The 19179-nt window shown below is 40.6% G+C and overlaps 1 protein-coding gene across 4 annotated transcripts in view; it reads right to left on the bottom strand.

The window, feature by feature from the left end:
- Positions 1-865: 865 nt before the first annotated feature.
- PDGFD (platelet derived growth factor D) overlaps positions 866-19179 on the bottom strand; it is a 137633-nt gene continuing 119319 nt past the window's right edge. For all 4 annotated transcript variants that reach the window (XM_039718547.1, XM_039718549.1, XM_039718548.1 and 1 more), the window contains 2 exons: positions 15002-15216; positions 866-4374 (listed from right to left, as the gene is read on the bottom strand). In XM_039718547.1, the coding sequence (XP_039574481.1) occupies positions 4240-4374; positions 15002-15216 (350 nt within the window). In that variant the 3' untranslated portion in view covers positions 866-4239. The remainder of the gene's footprint in view (positions 4375-15001; positions 15217-19179) is intronic.

Raw genomic sequence — 19179 nt, 5'->3', positions numbered from 1 at the left:
GGAAAAAATATACAGTATTTTTTTTCTCTGAGTAACAAGGACCAAAGAGGATAAATAAGCTCATTCATATGGCTGACTGTTTCAGATCAGTAGCGTTACTGTACAGAAAAAGGTGCTCATGCATGAGGACTGACTAAAAAGCAGGGTTCTCGGGCTACTGTATGCTGTCTGTATTTCCCTTATCAGACAGGGGATCTGGCTCGTGAATAATCAATTGGGCAAAAATTTCATGTTCTTATTCAGTCCAAGATCCAGTGAAGGCTAAGGCAGCTTCATCTTAACACAAGAACATTAAATTGAAAGTAGTTACCAAAGCTTTGAAAGTTATTTGCCGCAACACAGCAAAACTTGCTTCTGGCAAAGCTGGAGGAAATGTCCAAACCCAGAAGCACAGCTCAGATTTGCCCAGCTCGAGAGGCCCTAGGCTCCTTCAGCTGCCCTGCATGCATTGGATGCTTAGCTCTGCCCTTGCTGAGGTGAAATGCAGAGCTCCTGCAGCAGCTTCCTTCGGCAGTAAGGAGCAGCTACAGCAAGACGAGTGCGGACATCTCTCCTGGAGCCAAGCCAAGCCTGCAGGCTGAGATCAGCACCAAATATGGGGGGGGTGCCCTAATCCAGCTCTAAGAAATGCTCTGCTGCTGTCACACTGCTGCTGCTCCACAAGGAAGCTGTGCCAGCTCGGGGGTTCAAACTGGATTATCCCAACATTGCACTTTGGTCCTTCCCTGATGCTCCTGGGAATGAGTGCTAAAATTCAAAAGGAGACCTTGTGAGTGTGGATGGTGTCATGTTGTGGAAATGTCTTTCAGTAAATAACAGGTTTTTCTTCATCCAAATATGAATAATCACTCAGAGGATCTTCTTTCAAAAGCAGTATTTATTTTTTCATCAAGATAAGACATTACATACTGCATCAAGTAAAAAGTACTGATAGGAAAGCTGCATTTAACTGAGATAAAAAAAAAATATACATAGATTGCACTTGAGAAAGTAGGCTCTATCCCAGAAGAATATAGTAAATAAAAAGCTGATGAGTAGTTCAAAATTAGGACTCTTTCTGAATTGCCTGAAAATGTATTTATTTTGGGGGGTTTACAATTCCACGAATAAAACTGAACCAGATTACGGTTTTTTAACATCTTTGCTCATTAACTTAAAATGGTATGTAAACAACATAACAATTATACAAAGACAAAAGAGGGAAAAATGTATGGAGATACACTTTTGCAATTTCTGCTAATAAATAAAAAGGAAAAAAAAATCTGATTTTTGGGTTCAACACGGTCACTGCATCTCAGGGCTTGGATTTTGGGGAGTTTTTCTTAGTTCACATGTGTCTTATCATCCCCATACTGCCACAAAAAGCCCATCCTTGACCTGCCTGCACTGGCTGGGAACATGGTGTCTCTATGGCAGCAGGAAGCACTGAATGGTTCCATTAATTAGTAAGTGTCCCAGGAGTAATACTTTAAACTTTGTGACAAGCTTAGCTTACATTTAAGAAGGCAAACCTATCGTTAAGCAAGAGGATTTTTTTTTTTTTTTTACTTTGCATCTGAATTTTTCTGTTGGACCCTGGCATCCACTGCTGCCTTTATCTGACTCAGTTAGCTGAATTCTCAGCTGTTCAGTCTTTAAAAGGACTATTCATACTATCTACCTCTGTGCATCCCACTTAGATATCCAAATCAAATTTTAAATCTTTCTATATAGTCAAAGGAGAGAAAGGAATGCTCCCAAACTGTGTGATTTCAGCCTTTGGACTAAGGCACACTATGGCAGAGCCTCTCCCAGTTGCCTCCAGGGGTAACTCAGCTCCCAGCCAAGGCTGAAATCCCCCATCAGGAGGCACCATGGCCCCTCACTAGCCGTGGCTGCAGAGGTGGGACTGGGCAGGCGGTGCTGTGTGGCACACACCTGGTGCACTGCCTGCTGCCCAGTCCCTCTTGGAGGGTGGGAATCAAAGGACCACTTAGAGCACAAAGCCTTGTAAAATTTGTGTATCCTGCAACCAATGCTAACTATGAAATCAGAGTGCTTAGGCATGACTCAGTCAGAGATACAAACAGGAGTTCAGTATCTCAGAAACAATCCGTACTGCCAAGGTCTTGCACGCAAATTTATTCCAAACTTAGCTAAGACTTATGGAAGGGCTGGGTCAATCTTGTTATTGAGCTAGAGACAGAAAAAGAATGAGATGTTCTTTAAATAGTCCTGAACTACAAAATTAAGGTGGTAATCTTTGGTTACAGGGCTGTTCTTTAAATGTGAATTGCTTTGAAAAATGATGAATCACTTCCCAAGTAAGCATTCAGGAGCATTTTTAAACAGACATCTAGGAGCCAGAGAGGAAAAATTAATATAAATAATAAAACCTCCACATTTTCTGAATCTCCAAGGTTAAAGTACAGGAAAGAAAGTAACACAACATTTCGAAGGGATCTTTCAGCGAAGTTTTGCTAAAATTATAAAAAAGCACTTACAAAATACTTGAGCTGATGAAGAGGGAAAATGAGACCATTAGGGTGCTTTTATAACAAACCTGTGGAGTACTAAAACATACTGGTTTGAAGGCCTTGTATTTTATAGCACATGCCATTTTCCACTAATTATAATGCATTACTGGCAACCTACTTCACTCTTTCAGAGAGGCAGAAAGACAAGAGCCAACACAGACAAGATGATTCGATGCAGCCTATGTCTACTATAAAACATAAAACCTCAGCCATTAAATGTGCCACCCTATTCCCTCTGTTACATTCATGACCAAAACTCTAATTCTTTTTGAAACTTAAATCTGCCTGCTTTCTACATTTTTGCAGCAGCATTTGAAAATCCTTAATGCTAGTTTGGAAGGATCTTTTTTCTTATTTCAGCTAGAGCACTTTTGTAATAGTTTAAAAGGCATAGGAAACCATGCTGTAGCTTTTAAAGTGCTGATTTTATTATGAGGTGGTATTTAGTAATAATTTTCTGGAAGTTGATGCACATTTTCAATGACTGACAGACAATAGTTAATGAGTTAATACACTTCAGCAAAATGCAATAAAAAAAAGAAATTCACTGTCAACACTTTAACCATGGCAATACACAGAGCTGGAACGAGACAACTAACCTCAGATAACTAAGATTAATGCATATATGACAAAGTTAAAAAACAAATAAAGAAACCCCAAACCAAATAATGATAATTAAATCTCAAACACAGTTTTGTTTCCCAGTAACACAACTGCAAAACAAATCAATATTTTCAACAGACAAGTGCCCTATCTTCATCTCCTCCACAGGAAAGCACGGGACTCCTCGAACTGCTGCGAGGAGGATCCCAGGGGAGGTCTGGCTTTCCCTGCTTGTGTAGAGGGGGCTCCTCTTGGGCAACTGTGGAGCCCCTCTGGGCAAGGGGCAGGGCTCCAGATCATGTAGGTAGTGACCAAAATCAGTTCCAGCCTGCAGGTTTTATTTACCTGGGGAGCTGGCAGGAGCCCCCTCTTGCAGAAGCACTTGGGTGATGGCTGCCATGGGGCCACCACAGCAAAAGCTCCAGCCTTGGCACCCCCTACCACCCTCAGTGTCCTGGCTTATGCAAAGCATCTACTAATTTCAGCACACAATTTGCTCGAGTAGAAACAGCGAGATTTGACTTTACTGACGTGTGATTTTATGTAATGATGGACGTTAAGCATTCTATCTCACTCTGTTGGGCCAGAATGTTGGGAAGTTCCCTCTGAGAGTGGGGGAAACCTTTTTGCACTCCTACAGGCTCAAATTCTCTCCTCATTTTTACCCACCATAAATTCCTACCTACCATCAGGAGAGCTGAGGAGGTAGAAATGGGAGCAGAATTTGAGTGTAGGAACCGGTGAGTGAAAAAGAAACACAATGCTATTTCATTGCCAGCTACCAAAAATACCTACATACCTGGTATTAAAATTCAGCGGGCACTGTGTGCCCAAGGACTGCAACTGAGCTTTTAAAATCTCAGTCCTCAGAATCTAGCTACAGATAACCATAATCCTAAATTCTTGGATGCTGATACATAAATGTATGCTATATCTGTTTAGTTGCCATGACACTAATCAGCACAGCAATGATTTTTGCTAATTGCTAAGGCAGGCTAGTAGCAAATTTCAAATGATAAGTGAGTAAAGGTCCTCAGAGCAATCCTGCTTGAAAGTAAATGTCCGGTAAGATGCAATTAGTGTGTCTGGATTTTTCTTTTCCTTCTTTGTTTCTCCTTTTTTATCGGGGTGGTCTTGAACTGCAGACACAATCACAGCGCTCATGGTGATCCAGCTGTATGTCTACCAAGGACATGTTGTTCCTGATTCTGCCTCTTCTTCTGGTATGCCCAGCCTCAGGGACGAACTTCAGCACCTGGGAGGATCAACAAAAACGCACTGAATTAGAAAACGCTGTTGGAGATCTGAGGATGAGAACGCTGGGGCCCCAAGGGTACCAACAGCCCTTAATGGCCCTGACCATCATTAATTTGGACACATTTTTGTTTTATTTCCAGCTTTTTCTTTGCACACTTTGACATCCTGCTGTATTGTTTGTCCTGGAGCTTGGACAGACTTTATTTTTTCCTACGCCAGGTATCTTTGTATCATGCAGTTTCCTAGCCATGTCCAGAGCTGCTCCTTTGCATGCGAACTATCAAGCAGGTTTCCTTTGGCTCATTTGTGCAGTCCCATTCCTATTTGAGTTGCCCTGTCCCTCCTCTCCCTTGTAGAATATTTCTGCTCTTAAGAACAAGGAACATTTTTTTACACAATTTGAAATTTCTGAAGCACATATCATTAGAATTAGTCCAAAACTGAAATACTGAAATACTGTGAAGGGCAGAAGGAGACAATAGAGCTTGCACAAAACGTGTCAGATCCACTGAGTTTTGGTGGAATCTGAGTTTGTTGGCTTACCTTAAAAATCTCTTCCTCAACCTAAATGATTTGTGAAGAATTTAATGTGAATAATGTCAAGCAAACAAGAAAACAAAATTACTTCCTAGGGAAGTTTGCATCATAATAAACACTTCTGAAAAAATTCTATCTAGGGAAGATGATCTTGAGACCCCTAGGAAGGTTGTAAAAAGGAGCTAGCTTGGCCAAGTGACTACCACATCAGCTGGATTTCTCTTGCTTGTTCACAGATGGAGAGATGTCTATTTAAGTACATGACCTCCCAAAGCCAGTGGCCAACCGGGAAGTGGAATCTAAATGTCTGTAACACCTCAGCCACTGAAGCACCCACGTTTCTGCCCTAAAAGATCACACTGTTTTATAACCAACAGATCACTCTGTTACTCAACAATCCTTTTTTTTTTCCTTTTTACAAAGCAGTTTCTGTATTTTGATGTCATAACACCACACAAGAGTTGAGATGGGTCCAGAAATGACAGGGAATATGAGGCTGTGTTCCAGATCAACAGAGTATTAGCATTTTCAACAGAATTAGAAAGCCCCAGAAAGTAAATGTGAAGCACTTGCCAAAGGACAACCAGAGATGCTGTGCAGGGTGGGTGGGGAAGGGCAGGCAGGTTAGCAGCTCTCATGACGAGACCATTTGTTCTCTGCCATTAATGCCTTGAGGCTAGAAAAGGCGTGAGATATAACAAAAGTGATAAACACTGAACACAGTCTATTATTTTGTACTCTGTTTTGTGATGAAATTTATATTTAGCCTACGTAATACTGAAAGGAAGAACTGTGCCTAAGCAAGGTACAGACACGCTGCTGTTCTGTGTTGGGAAAAGAGAATTATTTTGCCCTGTTAGAAATGCAGAAACGCAATTTTACTTTTTTTTTTTTTTGACAGCAACAAAAATATAGTATCTTTGAATTCATTTTAAACATTGGTTGCATCTATATATGCAATAAGTCCTGATGGACACTAGGACACTTTGCTGTATCACAGTCACACCAAGCACAAAGGAACTGAACCCAAACAGGTTGCTGCAATTATTACAGAGCTAAAAATAGACCACAACCTCAAAGATGCTTTTTTCAAAAAAAAGTGCTTTAAAAATCAAGTACAGATGCTGACAATGAACCCATGACAAATTCCTTATTTAAAGAAGTTTCCTAGCAAATTATGACCAATCCAGATGACTGGCAGTTTGCAAAATCATAGGGTAGGTAGATCTGATTTTTTCCAGCTGAGAGCAAATCAAAGTATGCGATGGGATGAGAGCAAAGATCTGGACTGTATTTAAGTTAACAGACCATCTGACAGCTTGGGGACTTTCCCTGTGTTTTTTATCAAGAACCATGAGCACAGTATATATACTTTGCTGATACAAGAATGAACTGTTAGGCACTTCCTCAGACAAGACAGGAAAACAGTGATTGAATATAGCTGAAATTATCATATCATAGAGTCCTTTAGGTGGGAAAAGGCCTCTGAGATCACTGGGTCCAACCCTCATCCCAGCACCAGCAAGTCAACCACTAACTTCTGACCCCTAATGCCACATCTCACATGCTTTTTGAATACTTCCAGGAATAGCATCTCTAACACTTCCCTGTTTCAATATCTGACGATCGTTGCAGTAAAGAAAATTTCCCTTATATCCAGTCTAAATCTCCCTTCATGCAACTTGAGGCTACGTCCTCTTGTTTTGACACTTGTTATCTGGGAGAAGAGGTGCACCCCACCTGGCTACACCCTGCTTTCAGGCACTCAGAGAGAGTGATAAGGTTCACCCTAAGCCTCTTTTGCTCCCGTCTAAACACCCTGAGCTCCCTCAGATGTGAGTCTTGTATTCCAGACCCTTCTCCAGCTCTGTTGCCCTTCCCTGGATTGGAGCTGTGGCCTCAGCAGTGCTGAGTGCAGGGGCACGGTCACTGCCCTGCTCCTGCTGCCACACCAGTGGTGACCCAGGCCAGGATGCCATTGGCCTTCTTGGACACCTGGGCACACCCTGGGTCACGTTCAGCTGCTGTCAACCAGCACCCCAAGGTCCTTTTCTGCCAGAGAGCTTTTCAGACACGCTGCCACATCCTGTAGCACTGCCTGGAGCTGTTGTGACACAAGTGCAGGACCCAGCACTTGGCCCTGTTGAGCCTCACACACTGGTCTCAGATTCAGCCTGTCCAGATCCCTCTCCAGAGCTACTTTAATAGCTGATCACAGAACTGATATTCATAGGTCCCTGTCTCACTCCCCCCTAGTAGTTTTATTTTCATCTAAGTACAAGGGAATTGAAAAGAACATGGAAATAAGGCCATTTCTGGTGACCACAGTAGAAGGAAGACAAGCCTTTATTGTGCAAATAGCTGCTGTTTATTTATAACATGGTCACATCCTTAAAACTGAGGAACTACTGAATTAATGAGAACAGTTCAAATAAATTCTGTTGAGGACATTTAATCACTCATTTTTTTCATGGGATCAGTAGCTGTAAGAAAATATGGACAGGTCTAGAATGCTCAAAAGGCTTTTTTTTTTAAGGGGTGAAAAGCATCAACCTTGTAGTTTTCAAATTAAAGGATCAGTGTCTGTCACCTCTCATCAAATTGCAGTGCCTCAGCCACTCAGATCATTCACTCAGATCATTGCCCCACAAAGAGCATGCAACTACAGCCACGTCCCCTCTCGTCAAACACTGAGTAAATTGTGGTCATCAAACTATTAGAATAATTAAAATTAAATCAAGACAGATTATTCTGCTTTGAGCTGGATGTGGTGCTTATAGGTAATACAAAAAAAGTGCAGCAGGGAATTTTCTGTGCAGACAGCCCCATAGGAGCACACCAATATGCTGGATGGCATTATACTTTGTAGATGTGCCTGAGCATCTGAGAAGTTTCAAGGTAAGATGACTGTAGCCACCACATAACTTTCCTTGGGGGCAGTGATATAGGAAATATAAAGAAAATGCTTACACGTGTTTCCCTGCCAGCAATCTCACTCATGGATCATGTATTGAATTTGGATGCCAGCTTTTGAAAGCCTCTTTAAATGAGATCAAAGCCATGACAAAAACCAGGATCTGGAAGCTGAAGCCAGAAAAACTTCAAGTGGAATTAGGGCACCCATGTTTAAGTCAGGCCCACACACTGCTTGGACAGCCCTCCAGGGAACTGGGGAGTTTCCAGCCTGTTTGAGGTCTGCCTGTCCAGGAGGTGTATGGTACCAGTTTGGGTTGTGCTCTGGGGACAGCAGCTGCTCTCCTGTTGCCTGTGGATCACTGGAAGTCAGGGGTGACAGCCCCTATCATCTCAGCAGGTCTGTAAAAACACTTAAGAACTCTTAACACTTCAAGATCTGGGGCTGAGAACAGCAAAGTGGCAGTGACTGCCAGGAAAATGACCCAGCTGAAGAGAGCTTGATCACCCTGATCCACGGATGGCATGTCTCCAGTAGAAGCCAGAATAAAGCACCAACTGCAGAGCGTGATTCACCTGAAACACCCACTTCTGGCAGGGCCAGGCCCAAAGCTTGGACTCACAGTGTTAGATGGGTAGAGCCAGATGAGGTGAACCACCCCTTCAGGATCTGCTGATGGTCCTGGCCAGGTATCACTGACCCTTGAAGTCAGGCAACATTTAGCCATGACAGTCCATGATGGCTGATTTCTCTTTTATTAAAAAGCAAATAGGGATAGCAAACACAGTCAAAACTGAAAAAAAAATTCCTCACAGGCTGAGGAATTTGACTTATCATTTACTTATTAGTAACAAGAGTAACATTATTTTTTTTAATTCTTGACCAGTATTTTAAGCACCAACAGAAAAATAAGGCCTCACTCAAAAATTGGCTTTTTTCCCCTTTCTGATTAGTTTAAGAAGCCTACAGAAAATCAATACTATGACTATGGCTTATCCACTATCTAATTAGATTCATATTCTTGTGACAGAGGATGGTGAGCAACTCTGGATGCTATTTTAGATAGTGAAATTTGTACTTTGCAGAACTTATTTTAAAATTCTGCTATGCAGCATTATCTAATCTCCTTCTGCACATCTAAAAATAACACCATTCTAGCATGAAAACCAAATTGTATTTGTCTAAGATTCATGAAAGAGGAAGCATCAAAAGTGCAAAACAGTCAACACAGATCCAAGTTCTGATAGACATAAAAAAATCTTACTCTGCAATTTTTGAAAGTTATCTAATCCAAAGGTCACACATGGTTTAGCTGTGCTCTGAGTATAAGAAGACAAGTATTACGGGAATGTGGTTCATAATTTAGCACAAGGACCTTTACTCTAGTAGGAACATATCCTAAACCAATGACATAGACCCAAAGATGTGTGCTTTCTTACCAGAGATAATTACAGGGTATTGGGAACAAGAAAAATGAGTTGGCTTGCTGAGCAGTGGTAGCAGGCAAACTAAGAGATTATTAAATATAGATGGGATTATTGTTTCTATTTTTTTTTTAATTTCTATGCATAAGAAACACCTGGTTTTAATACAACAAACATGGAAAAAATTAATTGGCTTAAAACTCAAGTACCTGAAGCACTCACTAAAGCTATGATGTGTTTGACATATGTGACATCAACAAGACCCTCACTTATTCTGATCGTGTCAGGAATTATGTGTGCATTATGCTACAGCTGCTGTTTTCTCACTGACTAGACACAGGTGTTCCTCCTTCACAAACTGCCTCTCTGTCCTGACATGTCACAGGATGTCTCACTTCACTTCCACATGTCAACCAAAGAACTTCATTTTTCATCTAGTTAAAAATGAACCATTTTCTCTCACTGCACTTCTGTGCACTCTCTGCTCATCCCGTGACCTAGCAGTCATTTCTGACTCATTTTGTTTCCTTGTACTTGCATTCCAAATAAATCCCATTGCTGCTTCTTGTACAATATTCCATGAATTAACTCTTTTGTCAGGCTAATTCTATGCCTTTATTACCATAACAACCTTTTATCTCCTTTAAACATGTACTATCAACTCCAGGACATACAGCAATCAGCCCATATTCCTTGCACATTGCTTTGATGATTCTAGCTCTTTTTAATCCCTTAGCAAATTCCCTTTGTTGTGTCAGCAGCATTTTTTGACCAGTTATCTTATGTCTCCCTGTGTAAGGATAGGCTGAGAATTATTGTCCTTTCTCTCAAGTGCCTCCTTAAGGTTTGCTTCTCATTTCTGTGAAAAATGAAAGAAGAAAAGAAAAAAGCCCCAACAGCATCAAACTGTATTAGTTACATTTCTTAACTCCACTGCAGTAGGTTTGTCTTACTGGAGTTCCACTTTTTAATTCTCTATTGTGCTCCTGTGTTCTCGTCTCCCCTATAATATTCCCTCTGTCTTGTTTTCCCTTTGCAGTGGTGGGCTCAGTTGAAGCTGTTTTTATGCCCTAGAAACTTGTGCCAAGATACATTATTGTGTGCTCTGGGGTATGTACTGCCTCTCTCAAGGCAACCAAAGCTTATGAAATTGCCACCCTAACACCAATCAAAACCTTCTCTCTGAGAATTAACTGAATGTCCTGTGAAGGCACCAGACAAGCTGCAGTCAACATAAAACTTCAATTGAGGCATAATGCTTCAAAAAGGGGTGGGGGAAGAAGCACCTTATAGATAATCAACAACACATCAGACTTTACAGGAGAGACAAATAAGTAGGTATAAGTTGCAATCAGCTACCACCACTTTCCTTTTTTCCTTGTATGTCCCTTAGTTGTGCAGCTCAGCACTGTGTTTGCAGAGGTTTATACATTCTGACAAATTCTGGTTGCTACCTTAAGAGCACATATTCCCCAGGGAAACTCATTTCACATCTCATCAGTTACAGCAATGAGATGGGGAAACTGATTTCTTGTTTCTCTGAGATGTGCGCATGCTGGCTGGACAGCACAGCCACAGCTGATCTCAGTCCTGGCCTGAGTTCCCCTACACTTTCTCTGTGCTGAGTAATCTCCAGGTTTAGAGCCTGTGCCTTTTTAAAGAGAAGCTCCAGGCTTTTTTAAGGAAATGAACTGCAGTGGCAAACACATTTTTATATCAGGTCCGCTTTAGAAAGTTAGACAGCCGTAGGGCTGAGCTTTGATTAAGGTGTGCTGCATGCATCCACTTCCATGTATTGCTTTGTCTTTCCCTTGCACAGAGCATTGCAACATAACTCAGTATCACTCATGGCAGACGATGCCTGAGAGATGTTTGCAGACACTGCCAGGACTTGGCCTGTTTGGTTTGAAGGGTTCGTGACACTATGTGGTAAGTCATGAGTATTTGTCCAGAGTATTTGCTCTGCTCCAAAGCAAACCCAGAAGCCACGGAGAACCACAGAGCATCACAAGACTCCTGCAAGGAAAAAAAAAAATAACCTACCAATAAAACGATCTGTTTACCCAAGTTATGACCCCATTCATTTCTAAAAAACTGCTGAGTATTTTGGTAAAGTCATGGCAAACTTCCAGGCTATAAAAAAGACCAAAGATCTCATGATTAACATCTCCCAGGGCAATAAAGAAAAAGCTACCCCTTATTGTGACCATCTCATATTCTCATTTCCCCTGCTTTTGCATCACTTCCTACAGCCAGACATGATAGAAAAGAACTGTATATTCCATTCAGGGAACTGGAGCAGCACTCTCAGCTCAGGAAAATTAAAGGCTCCACATGACAGCTATTAGTCCTGAGAGGCTAGGCTAGGAGAGAGTGCTCAGTGATTACAGTGGGAAGCTTTGAACAGGAACTGAGAGGGAACTAAAAAGCATTAAGTACGTAAGGAGAAGATAACCCTGAAATTCCTCTGACTAGAAGCCTCTCTTTCAAGAAACACCCTGGACTTTAAGGTCCCCACAGCTGCCAACACACAGCTACTGCAGCACTTGCCACAAAGCCAAAAAGAAGCCTATTGCTTCTGGAAAATTTGCCTGTCTTTCTTGCACAGAAATACTGGGTAGCTCACAAGTGCCAGGGAATTTTTAAATGATCTCCAGAGACATTTTTACTTTTGAGAACAAGCATATCCATATACAGGACACAAAGCTCTTGCAGGTTTAGGAGCTCAGCAGATGAAGCTCCAGGATAGAGGTTAGGAAAAATCAGATTGGCAAGAGAAGGGGTCTGGGGTCTGCAGGACTCAGTTTCAGCTACTTCAAACACTTTCTTTGCTCCACCATCTAATATTTCCTTCTGGTGTCTTCTGTAAATCAAATTAACTGAGACTTGTGTTTGAATCTGGCCTGCAGCAGAAGGCTGAGCTTTTTAACCAAATTAATGGTGCTGGGGATTTCATCAAGTGTAAAGCTCCATCCTTCGTTATGCAAGTAAAGGCTCTTTGGATAAGGTTAGTGGGTTTCAAATTGGCTTTTAAGAGAGTAAACTGGCTCTATGGTTCTAAAAGTGGCATGTGCCTTATCCACCTGGTATTTAAGTAAAATTAAAGTGTCAAAGGAGAATAAGAATAAAACTGATTAACTGTGTGTGGCTAATAATAATAATAAAGTGGAAAACATTTTGGATTAAAATTAATGGACACATCTTTAGTATGTCATACATGAATTTATCTGCATGACTTCTACTCACGTTAATGTGAGACACTTGGCTAAATATCTGCTCAGTGAGCTGTTAATTCATCCCTAAGGGATAAAATTTAAATTTAAACTTACAAAGGCCATTTAATGTTAAAGATGAAACACTGTCTTGAATTCATATGGTTTTCAGAGTAGAAATGAGTAGGAAAATAAATTAGCAGTGATATATTTGTGTGAATGTAGAATTTCCTGAATTTAGTGATTAATTTGGGGCAGTTGTAAGTCATGACATCCTGATCCTGGGTAGTGTGATATTCTGGTATTCCAGCACTACCTGTTTCCAAACACCTGAAAAAAGGAAGTGCTTCACAACATATTTATAATCAGCATTTTAATTTCTAGCTATTGTCAACAGTTCACTCAATTTCTGATACAGCTGTAACCCAGGGTTCCTTAGTTTATATTTGACTTCTAGTTCTTTCAGAAATCTTTTGACTTATGCACAACTCATATTTAAGTGTTGAAATTCCATAGATTTACTGTGGAAAAAAAAACCCCGAATTCCTTTTTATAATTTTAATTTAGTTCCTTTCCGGTCTCTCTCCTGTTCTTTTCTTAACAAAAAGATTACTTAGGAAGGTCTAATCTTCCTTTAGCTACTATTCATTATTTCCTATCTTTCACTGTGTCCTCTCTTTAGCTCTTTTTTTCCTAAATGAAATGATCCAAAACTTTTGAGCCACTGTCCTTAAAGTGTATCTTCCCCTACATCTCTCATGATGCTTCTCTTCATTTTTTCTAGTCCTGCCTTTTTCCTTTTGAGCACCAATGGACAAGTCCCCCACAAATTTATCCAGACCACAATATTTACTGTGTTATTACCCCTTCATCTCCATTCCTGCAGAAGACTGTCACTTGTCTTTTTCTTATCACTGCACTAAACTGTTTTCCTGAAGCTCTTCACAGTGATTCATTGCTTGACCTTTAGCCCAATTTCCACCCCTTATTTCTTCTTCCTCCCCTCACACACCCAGTATTATATGAATAAATAGTTGAGACCACTCATCTTAATGCTTGCTGCTTTTCTAACCTGCACTTATAAGCAGTTACAAAGACCTTCTGGAATTCCTCACAGCTTTCTCTACTGTTCAAGTATGTTATCTCCTGTGCCACCTGTCATTTTTGCCACCTCTCTGTTCACCTCCCTCCAGATTGAACAGACATGAAATAATAATCTTTGTTCTGGGGGCACCCTCAGATAGCCCTTTCCCATTTAGAAAATTGCTTGTCTCTTCCACCTCGTTGCTCTTTATCTCTTAACCAGCTTCTAATCCATGTCTGATCTTGTCTGGCTGACTGTTTGCTCTCTGCAGGAGGTGCCAGTCCTTTTAGCATTCTTGTGCAATATTGTGGTGCTGTATAAATATTTATTCATATATAAGGCATTCTGAGTTAATTTTATCAGCTCATAGTCATGTAGGTGCTTTATACTATTAATTTTTTTTCCAATTAACTTTTCTACCACTGCGATAAGGCTTTCTGCTCTGTAATTACCAGGGTCATCCCCTGCATCTTGTTTAAAATTAGAGAAAATATTAACTGTTCTCCAGTCCTAGCATGTGGAGTATGCTGTATTCTGCAGTTATGTGTGAGAAAATATCTCTTACGTTTGAAAAGAGTTAACTACACTGCTCTGGCCTTCAATTGCAGCCCCAGGGTCTCTCAAGATAATGCCTTAATGTTATGAGCCTACATCGCATCCAGTTTTGAAGTTCATGAAGTTCATTTTCACTTGGGCCTTAAGCCAAGGCTCTTACAAGAGATATGTGTCAGAAGTAAGTCAGCATGGCATACAGCTATCCTACCTTCCAACAACTGGAAGGCAACTACCAAATAACTTTCCTAGATATGCTCACTTTAGAGAACATTGCTCATGTCTTGATCTGAAAATACTGTGTAAGTGGAAAGAATACAAAATGCTCTTTCATTGTGTTTTTCCTCTCTAAATGCATCCTGAATGGATTAAAATAATGGCCATTGTTCCTATGCAAAAATTTTGCCTTCCTGAAAAATTGCTGAGTGAGGAAAAAAAGCTAAGGCTGAATGATTCTGCTGCCTCCTATAAGTAATAAATCTGGAAGGGAATAGAGTTTACAAGGGACTTAATTGTAATTTCCAAGTATGAGCATAAGTTTAAAGCAAGAGGAAATGAAGTCAAATATCTCAAGGAACCTACGTCTCTGTGTTACTAAAAAGAGTATTTCCAGTGGTATATACATTTACTTTGTATTAGGCCTTGACTGGGAAAAATCAGTCCAACATAAGGCTCATTCTTGAAACAAAGTTCACTAGGATGCTGTGGTGGCACCCACTCAGAGGTGGCAAAAGTTCTGTCCAACTTCTTTTAAGTTAACTTACACATAAATACTGCCAACATTCCTTTCTCTCACACACATCATCTATTAACAAGCAGCACAAACAGCTCTGAGAAAAGACTTCAGAATCCATGGAAGCAATAAATACCCAAAAGAAGTAACAAAGAAAGAATGAAAATACCTCATGATACTTTTTCACTGTTTTCCCTGACACACAGGTGCAGGATTTCCAGTTTGCAGTCCCACAGCCACAGTTTCCGCCACAGCGCTGGACAAGGAGGCAGCGGGGGAAGAAAACGACGTTTGTCAGCTTCAGCTCCTCCCTTAAATTGACAGAGTAGTTCCTTGGAGTGCAGCTGTAACGCTTCACATCATCATTCAACCTGTCCAGGTCAACTGCAATGCAAAAGAAGTTTTATTAGTGAGGTTAGTGTGGGACATTCCTCTGGTTGATGCTGCTCCCTGGGCAGTCAATAACACAGAGTGATGGGGTGCACATTGAAAAATATGTGAACTATAGGAGTGATTTCTGAACAGATAAACATAAACCTACCAATTTTAAATCATTACAGGTGGCCATCCAGGCTGTCATCCTTCTCCCACTGACTGCCACAGCACAGATCACACCAACTATAAAGATCCAGGGAAGGTTTGCAGTAAAATACTGGCCTGAAAGCTGAAGACTGGTCATTTTATTTGCTTTGTCACTCCACATTGGATCCTTGGGCAAGAGATTCCACCTCTGCCACTCTCTTCCCTTCTCTGTTTATACCCGGCTTACTTAGATGCTAAGATCTATTTTTTTATTATGGGCAAAAACAAGGCACTTCCTGTGGTCACTAGAGAAACATTTTTGGGGAGTGATTCATCTCTTCCAATGCAAGAGCATTTAGGACAGCCTGCAAAACTTTCTTCCTCAAGTTGCCTGTCTATACTGTTTATGAACAGAATTTAGATAATTCATTTTTAGATGGAGAGAAACCAATCTAAGCAGCATTAATTTCATCTGGTAAATGTCACTATAATAGGCATACAAATAAATATAAAATTAATAGACCCACTGAATGCCAGTAGTTGGTTTATGTTTAAATGCCTAGTATGTGAGATCTGTCATATAAACAAGTGGTAAAGCCAGCCATAAAAATAACTTATAGACTATCAAATGTGAGTTTAAATGCTGTTTCTAGTTTTAGCTTGCAAAGCTAAAACAAAACCAAAACCCGCTTTTATAAATATATTTGCCACAATTGTGAAACAGACCAAAGTAACAAATTTAATGAGTTCTATTTCTACGGAAATTAATTTCCTTTTCCTTCCTTTCCTTAGTCCACCAACTAAGTGTTCAAAGCTCAGTAATTCATTCAGGAGTGGGGGGCATGTGAACTTGTGTTGAGTTCGACTCCAAACAGTATTTGCTAACAGAAGCATCAGCAAGAAAATAGGGATGGCCCAAATGAGAATTCAGGTAACAGTCTAGAGTTTGTGAACACATCAGATTTTCAGGGCATGTTCAACAGATAACGTCTGGTTCTGAGAACACTTATGCTTGTGCTTCACTACAAATATGTGAAAACTTACAACAAAGACACTTCATACTTTCTGTGACTCCTCAGGCCTTGTCAACATCACTAAGTTAATCGTAGAAAAAGCTGTTGATTTGTAAACATTATGCACCTTTACATTCTAACCTGGAAATAATCACAAGGCTGATATGCAAGAGACAAGGGTACATAAATATCATAAGTGCTATTATAGAAAATCGTAGCAGATTCACTTTCCTGACAATGTGTTGTCTCAGTCAATGGGAATTTAGCAGATAAATTGCTATTTTATAGCAATTATGATACATTCCCCCATGAAATCTCAGTGGTTTTCTCCAGAGAGCTAGCATCTCTCCAGAAGAGGTATAGATCATCCTCCTTCCATAAGCACAAAATCAATGGGACTGGTGGTATACTCATGCACTGAGAGAAAAATACACTGTGAGTGTCCTTAGCCAGGACTGGCAAGTCCAGGGTATATTGATTTCTTTGTTTTAACAGATGATATTTTCTTCTCCACTGTCATCGTTCAAAGCCACCTCTTCTCACTGCAGGCTTTCAGGCTAATTCTTTCCACAAGAAAGTGTTTCCCACACCTCTAAACATTCTCACCAGGACCTTTGCCATCAGCTTTGCTAACTGGTAAAGCAAAGCACTCGCTAGCTACTATTCACTTCAGCCAACTGATGTGAAGGAAAAATCTACTAAAGGAAGAAGAGGGCTGAAAATTTGCTGCCTTCATCACTAATGAGATTGCTTGAGGGGAAAACCTGGATCATCTACACTGACACTGCAGCAATTCAGGGGAATATCTATGAGATACTCAAATAAGCAGAAAGGTCTTATTGCAGTGATGTTGAAAACAAAAATTAATCTCAAGCAGAGAAGAAAAGCCTAAATAAACAATTTAAGAGACACACAAGTCATCCTCCATTAAAATTCATTTGGAGGTGAACACCTACATTCTTTTTTACTCTGCTCAACAGAACTGCAGTGCTTGGTGGGAAAAAGGTGGGCATGCAGAGAACTCTGTGAACAATGTATCCTGTACTCTGGTAGCACCACACTGACACACAAGAGCAATTCCCATTGCCTAATTAAATCCTAAGCTCTAGACCACAGTTTATTGCTCCCCAACAAAAGAGCACATTTTATTCTAAAGAACTCTCTCTCCTGAAAGCTCCAATATGCATTTTTTTCCTGTCTTTGGATTGTTTTACTGTCTGGAGCTAGTCCATTTCCTCATCCACATAGGAATGAGATTTTACAGTACAGTCAGTTTCATGCATCACTTCACTGCTGTGACTAAAATGTAACCGAGCCTTGGTGTGATTGGTGTGAAATCCAGCTGCTTTACTTATCAAGCACTGAAACCACTGGAGTCCTTAATTTAAAACTAGAACTAAAAGGTTCTTTAGACTGGATGAAAATAATTCCTAAGTATTATTGCAGAATGTCTGCATCAGAGACAGCTTAAAAATAAGGCAAACATAAAAGAGATGCACTGGAGCACTAAACTGGATACTTGGGGCCCAGTGTTTACCCCTTCCTTCCCTTAAATCCACTGATTAAAACCATCCTCATTTCACATAGCTTTATGGTATGTGTTTACCTTGAAGCAGTCATCAAAATATTCTGTGATTCTATGATCTTAATCAGAGATAGCCACTGAAATCAGAGATGGCAGCTAATGCCATGTTTTATTCTGAAAAAGGGAGGCCTTAAAGACTGAGGAGAAAACCTCTGCTGATGATCACTGATTAATTTTAAAAAGACAGGTGGTCTGTCAGGGTTGCTTTTAACACTTTGTCTGCTTCAAATTCACATATGGTTTCAACATCATCATATCTGATCATTCTACACCTTTTTCATGCATCAGTCACGGAGTAGAGCTAAGGTGTAAGAGATGGTAGCCACCTTGCCATGGTATTCCTATACTGCATGTCAAAGTCATCTACAAGCAAGGCAAGGAGGATTTGGGCAGCTGCAGACTGGTCAGCCTATGATAAAATTAAGGGGCAAATCCTTCTTGGAAGCAATGCCCAGACACATGACAGACAAGGGGGTGACTGGGAACATCCAGAATAGATTTAACAAGACCAACCTCAGAGCTGGCTATGACGAGACATCTGTCTTGCTGGATGAGGTGAAAGCAGCAGAGGCATCTGCGTGATCCACAGCACCCTTGCAGACAGATATCTGAGATATTATGGAATAGGTGGACTACAAATTCAGTAGATAAGTGGATTATCTGAAAGACTTGATGAAAATGGTCAGCAATTCCAAGTACAACTGGTAGCTGGTTAATATTTGTGTTCCCCACAGGGTAATGCTGGGGTCAATACTGCTAAAGATCTGCAGGTAAACTAGAGGCACTGTAAAAGCCATCAAAGACATTCAGAGCAGTGCTGTACGTGACTGAAACTATGGTGTGGCTGAACTTGAGTTGGAAAATTCACAAATAAGCTGGAGAGGGACCTTGTACAAGGGCAAGTAGTGATAGGACAAGGGGACATTATTTCATACTGAAAAGAGGTAGGTTTAGATTAGATATTAGGAAGAAATTCTTTAATGTGATGCTGGTGAGACGCTGGAAAAGGTTATCCAGAGAGGCTGTGGATGCCCCATCCCTGTAAGTGTTCCAGGTTGGATAGGTTTTGAGCTACCTGGTCTGGTGCGAGGAGTCTCTGTCCACAGCAATGGCATTGGAACTAGATGATCTCTAAGGTCCCTTCCAATCCAAACCATTCAGTGTTTCTATGACCTCAACAATGTAACAAAGAACAGTTGGATTACAAAAACAATGATATCCTCACAA

Source organism: Passer montanus, unplaced genomic scaffold (genome assembly GCF_014805655.1).
Source record: "Passer montanus isolate IOZ18808 unplaced genomic scaffold, ASM1480565v1 scaffold4, whole genome shotgun sequence".
NCBI classification, from domain to species: Eukaryota; Metazoa; Chordata; class Aves; order Passeriformes; family Passeridae; genus Passer; species Passer montanus.
Note: the sequence above shows the minus strand (reverse complement) of the source record. Positions and strands in the feature narration are given on the sequence as shown.